General features: G+C 36.8%; 2 protein-coding genes across 2 annotated transcripts; both read right to left on the bottom strand.

Annotated features, from left to right (window-relative positions):
• Nucleotides 1-258: 258 nt before the first annotated feature.
• LOC139504985 (ATP-dependent DNA helicase PIF1-like) lies at nucleotides 259-1,809 on the bottom strand. The gene has a single exon (XM_071294856.1). The coding sequence runs from the start codon at nucleotides 1,807-1,809 to the stop codon at nucleotides 259-261; it is 1,551 nt and encodes a 516-aa protein (XP_071150957.1).
• A 959-nt stretch (nucleotides 1,810-2,768) lies between these two features.
• Nucleotides 2,769-8,125, bottom strand: LOC139504986 (uncharacterized). The gene is made up of 3 exons (XM_071294857.1): nucleotides 7,946-8,125; nucleotides 3,607-6,278; nucleotides 2,769-3,387 (listed from the first exon to the last, which is right to left on the bottom strand). The coding sequence occupies exons 1-3, from the start codon at nucleotides 8,123-8,125 to the stop codon at nucleotides 2,769-2,771; spliced, it is 3,471 nt and encodes a 1,156-aa protein (XP_071150958.1).
• Between the last annotated feature and the right edge of the window lie 722 nt (nucleotides 8,126-8,847).

Raw genomic sequence — 8,847 nt, forward strand, 5'->3', positions numbered from 1 at the left:
TTGGGTTCTGCAATATTTGCATGAATCCAAATTGTTTCATGAACATCTGTATTGCTGAATTAGATTTTAGAATGTCTTCATTAAAATCTCCCAGAACTATTGTTGATCCGTCGTCTTGTGGTATGGCTACAAGAAGCTGTTGTAACTGTTCCAAGAATATAGATGTTGTATATGATTCTGGTCTATAAATGACAACTATGTTGGTTTTGATATTTTCAATTCTCATACCAACACATTCAATATTACAAGATTCAAATGTTAATTGAGTATACTGCTGCTGATTCGAACATAAATACCAACACCACCATGTTTTTTGTTGCTAAGGTCTTCAAAAATACCTTTTGCTGATGAATATGAGGAAGATCTTGGTTTATGTATCAGATTGAAATTGGTTAGATTCGGTGAAACAGAATTTGATTCCATCCAGGTCTCTGTCAAACAAATAAAATTCACATTTTGAATATCACTATTTGCCTGCAGGTCTTCAATATGTGGAATTAACCCTTGAATATTATGTAGCAATATACGTAATTGATTTTGCTTTTGATCATAATGTTGTTCGACTAAATACTTAGGCATCCTTTGTAGTGCAGTTGATATCTGCTCAGTGCAGTAGATCTTGTCTTCATCCAGGTCTTGTAAAAGAAGACCATCTTTTGATTTCACACGACTGAGAGCAACATAAGCCATTCCAGCATCAAAAATGTTCTTCATTGAGATAACTGCTTTGTCAGTGGTTATTCCCTGTACTTTATGGGTAGTGCAGGCCCATGCTAACTGTAATGGAAATTGATATCTGACAGCATTTTTCCTCAAGCTCTCTTCAATTGGTGGAATATCAATTGGTATATGTTCTGTGGAATGTGAGGATGTGATAGGTTTCCGTCCAATGTTTTCATTGTCAAACAGCACTTTAATAGCATGCGGCAATGAAGAACCTTTTTGGCCAGGTAATATGCTTATGACAGTTCCAATTACTCCATTGACCAAACCTATTGTAATATCAATATTTCTTGTAAGCATTACTCGGGCGTTTGGTCCAATAAGCAACTGTGCTGGTAAATAATCATGTGTACTGTCATATGGTGCAGGTCTGAGAATAAGCTCACCTGTCTTCGGATTTCTATCATAATCTTGTGCCATTATTGTTACTGTTTCTTCACATACTTTGTCTATCATCTTGCTGTTGTGAGAATCAATCTCTTTGTTAGTAGCAAAAATGTGCAAACTATCTAATGGAACTGAATGCTGCATACAAGATTGTAATACAGATAGATCACGAGGGAGCAGATGTTCAGTTTTCTTCTTGACACGTAACCTATTCAATAATTGAGCAAATTCAGAATCCTCCTTCTGACGCATGATCTGATTTAATTCTACCAGTGAAAAATTTAAACTCCATAATGGGAAAAAGTGTTCTGGTCTCAGATCGTAGAGACACTTTTGTTTCACAGGTGGAAGCTGGTAGAAATCTCCCACTGCAATAACACATATGTTCCCAAAAAGTGCATTTCCACTTTGCTTGATTTGACGAAGTCGCTCACTGATATACAGGAGGACACGTTGACTAACCATGGATATTTCGTCAATAATCAATATTTGAAGGTTCTGAAGTTTAGTGCGAAGCTTGTTTATTTCATCATCTCGTTTATAAATATAAGGAAACGGCAGTGATTTTGAGAGTGAAAAGGCTTGATGAAGAGTTGTTCCACCAATATTAAAAGCAGCAGTTGCTGTTGGTGCAGTGATAAGAACAACAATATCATCTGGATTAGGTGCATGTGGAGATAAAATTTTGTTTGCTCTCATAACACAAGCACTTAATTAAGTGGCTTTTACCTGTACCAGCACCCCCATTGATAAAAACTTTAAAGGGTTTGGATTTTTGCCATTCACTTTATCTAGGCACCATTGTCTGATCTGATAAAACACTCTTTTCTGTTCTGTATTTAGTTGTCGCAATAGGTGTTGTATTTGCTGACAAGTAAATATGCTTTGCCTAACTTCAAAATCTGTTCCTTTTCTGACTTTTTTGTTTAAAATGTCTAAATCTGGTATTTCTGAACCATCTTCATCATCAAGGTGTTCCTTCTCCACCTGTGCTTCTAAACGTTCAGCCTCCGATTCTGGCGCAATCAATGCCCATGCATCTTCAAGGGGTCCTTGTTTCTCTAATAAATCCTGCGCTTCATCTAATTCATCTGCATTTTGTTCAAATAAATGTCTGTTTGATTCGACAATAGTTTTAACTTGCTGTGGTTCCTTTGATGAGTCAAGAGAAACTGCTCCATTTAAATACATTTCCTGATAGGTTTTAAATTTGAGAGGTTTTAACTGGTCATCAAATCTATGCGGTAAAAAAAGTTGTAGGCTTGATTTAAAATATAACTCCGGATTCTTGATTTTAGAAATCTTGGATATGCTACAATGGCCGAGTCTGTTCGTGAATGTTTTCGAATGTATCCAAGATCATTCTGCAGTTCAAATACATATTGTGAAGGTTTTTTCGGAATTTGAGAAGGTGACAGAACACGATAATCAGATGAAAATGAAGCATAACAGAGAATATCAAACTGAAAGCTGACTGGGCGAGCCTTGTATCTATCATACAACGAATGCATCCAGATACTGTCATCTGACTGATTGGCCTTCATTTGTATGATATTGAGCGGCAAGCTCATTTTCACTTGATTGTCACCTACAGGAAGAAACTGAACCTTTCTTGATGACTCCTTCAGATGAAGACCACATGCCCTATACGTAGCCTCTTATGCGCTCACTTCCCGCTCGCGGAAGTATGCCCCTCCGATTTTTTTCATGGCATCCTGAGCATCACAATTACCTTCTGCTGCTTCTTTTCTGGCATTTTCTAAGACTAAGCCCATTTCTCTCTCTGCTTTTGAAATATAGGAGATAATGTACATAACACATGAATAAGCATCAGTTATGTACTGCAGATCCATGTTTGCATTCCAACAACGTAATAAGGTAGGGTTGTACTGATTGATCCATATATCAGCAGGTTTACGTTTTATAGTAACAGTAGTTCGCTTTGTCAGAACGTTTGAAGCAGTTTCAAATTCTTCCTGAGTTATTCCAGCTGCAATAAACAGGTTTTCCGTTGTAATATTCTCTATATTGGTATTGTTGACAGTCTTCCATAGCCTGAGTAGTATGTCTTTTGCAAATGAAATTCTTTCTTTTGATGGTTTTTGTACTGAAGGTCCTGATTGAGTTGAAGAGCGAGAAATAAATGTATTCGTTGACGGTGGTCGTGGGAAATTGAACCTGCATTCAGTCCCTTTTTTTGCACATGATTTAGAGTGATTCTTGCTGTGCTGCTGTACACTGCTCACTATTTCGTGCAATTCAGGGTCAGCAGATTCACTGGGTATATCACAAGTTACCTAACTGTCAACAAAATCACACGCTTCCTGGTCATCATGTGTGTCGAGTAATGGCGCATCTTTAATCCAAAAAAGGCAATGGGCATGTGGAGAGCCGCGTTGTTGGAACTCAATCCTATGAAAATGGTCCTTAACATTACCAATGATATTTTTTTTTATTATAATTTCTTTAAGGAATGTATTAAATCTGTGATCAAACATCACAGCGCTCATTACTGGGTTATACTGTAATAGTTCTGATTTACCTGTCCAGTCCAGATCCTCCAAAGATTGTGTGCTTTTTTGTTGCTCAAGAAGTACTTGGAGTGTTTCTTTCCATCTTAAGTCGGCCGCAGAGAAGGTTGCAAACCAGGTAGGTATTCCTAGTTGGCGTATACTAGCCATTAAATCACGGAGTGTAGCCTGCCAATATGGAGGTGTACCTCTGATTGGTGTCATAAATTTATATCCTTGATCAGTTGTTAACAGCCTTTTAAGTTGGTTTTTATCTGTGAGCATTCTTGCTGTAATAATATTTCCCGTTTTATCTTTTCCACTACTTTTGCGCAATGCTATTGAGACTTTTGATATGACCTGCTCAAGTTCTGAAAGGTACTGAGCATAGAATATGTATGATGTGTCACCGGAAAATCGTGTGTCAGCGTTAAAAAGGCGAGCATGGAAATATCTTGATCTTGTTAGTGGAACTAGTCTCTTTGCATCATATGATCCAAAAGATCCCTCTGGAAATTGAACAGGAAATGACATTGCTTCGTTGCCATGTTCTTGCAACATGCTGACAGGTGTATTGCCTTCACCTGGTGCAACACAAAAGATGTCTTCGAAATGTTGGTCAAGAATTTCCTGTCCTAAATCAACAGGTTGAAGGCAAGTGTCTGAGGGTAAGCCTCTGTCTTTAAATGAAATGTCTTCATCGTCGTGATTTTTGTCATCTTTATCATGTTCTTCTGCTAAAACTTCAGTAAGTTCTGCCTCTTCAGTAACGAGATCTTTAAAATCTGAAGGAATATGTTCTCTCCATTTATCATTCAGTAATTTATCATGATAATATGGATTGTTTTGCTGTAAATATTCCAATCCTTTGCATATTTTCTTTCGACTAACAAATTCATACTGACAATAACCTTTATATTCAAGTTTCCTTTTAAGTTTGCATCTGATGAGTTCAGCTTCATTTTCAGATCTAGGAAGAACATTGGTGGTCTTCTCAATGTCAGTTGGAATTGAAACACATGGGCCTATAAATCCTCTCTGATTTCCTTTTGGTAGCTGTATAATTTTCATGAAGGGAATCCTTACAGAGATTAGTTGTTTTTCCAACTTATTTAAGGAGTTAAGTTCATCTGGAATAGGTGGCAATTGTAGACCATTGACAAAGGCATCGGCTGGCATTTGTCCTTTCAGAAGGTGGTAATGACAGTTAAAACAAATCCATTGTTTATGATATATGGTTTCACAGCTGCTTTGACATTGATCGGAACAAGTGGTATGGAATTGCTGAGTTATGCATTGATTTGCCATTGCTATGCTTTTATCACCTTTTTTTGAGTATTTTAGTTTGTCACATACAACAACCTGTTTTCTGAACTTAAACTTGTGACAAACTGAACATACATATCTTGGCCCTTCTCTAACTTGCTGTCGAAAATAATTTGCAATATCATCACGATACTGTTTTTTGTTTAAACGTCTCTGTAGTGTCATGGATATCTTTTTTTGTCGTATTATTATCTCATATTTGTACTGTTGACGTAGTCTACGTTTGTATTTTTCTCTGAGAAGCACATTCTGTCTATACCTCAATCGAGTCAAAGTCTTTTTCTGTTCTCGGAATGTTCTATCAAAAGCATACTTGTGTCTACTTGCTTTACTCATTGCTTTTTGAAATTGTATATTCAATCTGTATTTCGTTTTACTTCTTTCTTTCACTGTCTGTTGAAATTCTTCATTTGCATGGTACTTGGATTTACTTCTTTCTTTCACTGTCTGTTGAAATTCTTCATTTGCATGGTACTTGGATTTACTTCTTTCTTTCACTGTCTGTTGAAATTCTTCATTTGCATGGTACTTGGATTTACTTCTGTCTTTCACTGTCTGTTGAAATTCTTCATTTGCATGGTACTTGGATTTACTTCTGTCTTTGACTGCTTGTTTGAATTTTTTATTCAGGAGATATTTGGTTATACTTCTTTCTTTCAAGGTAGCTTGGAATGGTTTATTTAAATGATATTTAGTTTTGCTCCTTTCTTTGACTGCTTGTTGAAATTCTGCATTAGACTGGTATTTCATTTTACTTCTATCCTTCACTTCTTCCTTGAACTTGGTATCAGACTGATATTTCTTATTACTTCTATCCCTCACTTCTTGCTGAAATTTTATATCCTGTCTATATTTAGTTTTAATTTGATCTATCTTTACTTGTTTATTTTGTAGATCTAAATTGTATTTCTCTTCACTGTATGATTTTTTGTGTTGTCTATAAGAAACGTTTTCAGTATACATTTTCTGCCATTTTGTTTCATAAAGATCCTCATCAACAGATTGTGATGTTTCACAGGGAATTTCAAGCTGCTTTTTTAAATTTCTTTGCTTCCTTTTTCGTTCTTTGTCTTTTACTCTAGACGTTCTTGTAGATCTGTTTTGCTTACTCTTCTTTTGAGGTTTCGAACATTTTTCTATGTTTGGTGTAATTCTACTGACATCAAGCCGAGCTTCATATTTTTGCTGTGATTCCCGTTCGTCAACCAAGTCTTTGAATGGCAGGTTAAAATCACGAATGATAGTAGACTGATAACATACTTCGTCTTTAAGTGCTGATACAGCCTTGTTGAGTTTATACTTGTCAGATGTATATAAGTAGAATAACAACAACTGCTTATAGATTCAGTTTTATTATCATCATATTCTAATGGCAAGTGAAATTCCTGTACATATTGAGAATGTAACAATATTTCATCCTTCAGAGTGTGTATACTTTGTTGCAAATCCATATCAGTGGTTTGCATTTAATAAACAAGTGTTCTCTACAGAGAGTTTTGATTGTTTTTAAAATGATATTAATGTTACAATAAATAGTTACTGATCATATATAGTATGATTCAGCAACAACAAAAAACCTTAAACTGCAAGCTATCTGGCTTTTACTCTAAAGACGCTTTTGTTTTCAATATGGATGAATATTTCAATTTGCATGTGGTTTTCATGTTTCATAAATTTTAATTTGTATAAATTTCAAGATTTAAAACAAATTATTTGATCTTACCCATCCTCACTGAACGTGGTTGTGTATTTTAAACATCCTGTTCAGCCAAACAGATGACAAGGATTGTACGTTCTTACAGAGGGCGATTCAAAGTGGAAATAATAAAACCTCCCATTATGATTAGACGTCTGTGAACTTATACTTCCTATATAGCCAAACAGACTAGAGTTTTACATCTTTAGGAAGAGAATCAACTTCATAACAATTCAAAATTAAATTCCTCATTCTGACCAGACGTGGCTATGTATTTAAAACATCCGATACAGCCTAACAGACAAGGGTTTTACATCCTAACGTTTATAGGTGCAAAGTGACGACAATTAAATTCCCCGTTCTGACCAGATGTTGCTGTGTATTTTAAGCATCCCGTACAGCCAAACAGACGACAAGAATTTCACGTCTTTACCGAGGAGGACCAAAGTGACAACAATTTAAATCCCTATTGTGACTTGATATGGCTATGTACTTTAAGCATCCCGTGCAGCCAAACAGACGACGAGAATATAAGTTTTCTAAAGGAAGAGGATAAAAGTGACAATTGAATTCCCCATTTTGACTAGACGGTGCTGTGTATTTTAGGCACCCCCCTACAGCCAAACAGACAACAAGGGTATTACGTCCATACGGAGCACGATCAAAGTGACACTAAATTAAATCTCCCATTCTGATTAGACGTGGCTGTGTACTTATACATCCCATATAGGCAAACAGACGACAAGGGTTTATTTTCCCATGAAGGAGGATCAACTTGATAACAATTAAATTCCCCATTCTAAGCAGACGTAGCTGTGTATTGAAAACATACTGTACAGCCAAACGGACAAATGTTTTACATCCTATAACCAAACAGACAAGGGTTTTACATCCTAACTCTTAAAGGTGCAATGTGACAACAATTAAATTACCTGTTCTGACGAAACGTGTCTGTGTATTTTAAGCATCCCATACAGCCAAACAGACGACAAGAATTTAACGTCTTTACGCAGGAGGACCAAAGTGACAACAGTAAAATTCCTCATCCTGACTAGACATGGCTGTGTATTTTAATCATCTCGTACAGCCAAACAGACGACAAGAGTTGAACTTTGTAAAGAAGGAGGACCAAAGTCACAACAATTAAATTCCCTATTGTGACTTGACATGGCTATGTATTTTAAGCATCCGTGCAGCCAAACAGACGACGAGAATATAAGTTTTCTAAAGGAAGAGGATGAAAGTGACAATTGAATTCCCCATTTTGACTAGACGGTGCTGTGTATTTTAGGTATCCCCCTACAGCCAAACAGACAGCAAGGGTATCACGTCCATACGGAGCACGATCAAAGTGACACTTAATTAAATCTCCCATTCTGATTAGACGTGGCTGTGTACTTATACATCCCATACAGCCGAACAGACGACAAGGGTTTATTTTCCCATGATGGAGAATCAACCAGATAACAATTAAATTCCCCATTCTAAGCAGACGTAGCTGTGTATTGAAAGCATACTGTACAGCCAAACGGACAAGGGTTTTACATCCTAACGTTTAAAGGTGCAAAGTGACGACAATTAAATTCCCCGTTCTGACCAGATGTTGCTGTGTATTTTAAGCATCCCGTACAACCAAACAGACGTCAACAATTTCACGTCTTTACCGAGGAGGACTAAAGTGACAACAATTTAAATCCCTATTATGACTTGACATGGCTATGTACTTTAAGCATCCCGTGCAGCCAAACAGACGACGAGAATATAAGTTTTCTAAAGGAAGAGGATGAAAGTGACAATTGAATTCCCCATTTTGACTAGACGGTGCTGTGTATTTTAGGTATCCCCCTACAGCCAAACAGACAGCAAGGGTATCACGTCCATACGGAGCACGATCAAAGTGACACTTAATTAAATCTCCCATTCTGATTAGACGTGGCTGTGTACTTATACATCCCATACAGCCGAACAGACGACAAGGGTTTATTTTCCCATGATGGAGAATCAACCAGATAACAATTAAATTCCCCATTCTAAGCAGACGTAGCTGTGTATTGAAAGCATACTGTACAGCCAAACGGACAAGGGTTTTACATCCTAACGTTTAAAGGTGCAAAGTGACGACAATTAAATTCCCGTTCTGACCAGATGTTGCTGTGTATTTTAAGCATCCCGTACAACCAAACAGACGTCAACAATTTCACGTCT

This window comes from Mytilus edulis, unplaced genomic scaffold (assembly GCF_963676685.1).
Source record: "Mytilus edulis unplaced genomic scaffold, xbMytEdul2.2 SCAFFOLD_1105, whole genome shotgun sequence".
Lineage (NCBI taxonomy): Eukaryota > Metazoa > Mollusca > Bivalvia > Mytilida > Mytilidae > Mytilus > Mytilus edulis.

Coding starts and splice junctions, on each gene's coding strand:
- LOC139504985 (XM_071294856.1), bottom strand. CDS start 1,809: ATGAGAGCAAACAAAATTTTATCTCCACATGCACCTAATCCAGATGAT.
- LOC139504986 (XM_071294857.1), bottom strand. CDS start 8,125: ATGGGGAATTTAATTGTTATCTGGTTGATTCTCCATCATGGGAAAATA. Junction 6,279..7,945: donor CCCTTGCTGTCTGTTTGGCT/GTAGGGGGATAC, acceptor ATCTATAAGCAG/TTGTTGTTATTCTACTTATA. Junction 3,388..3,606: donor CCAGTAATGAGCGCTGTGAT/GTTTGATCACAG, acceptor TGATATACCCAG/TGAATCTGCTGACCCTGAAT.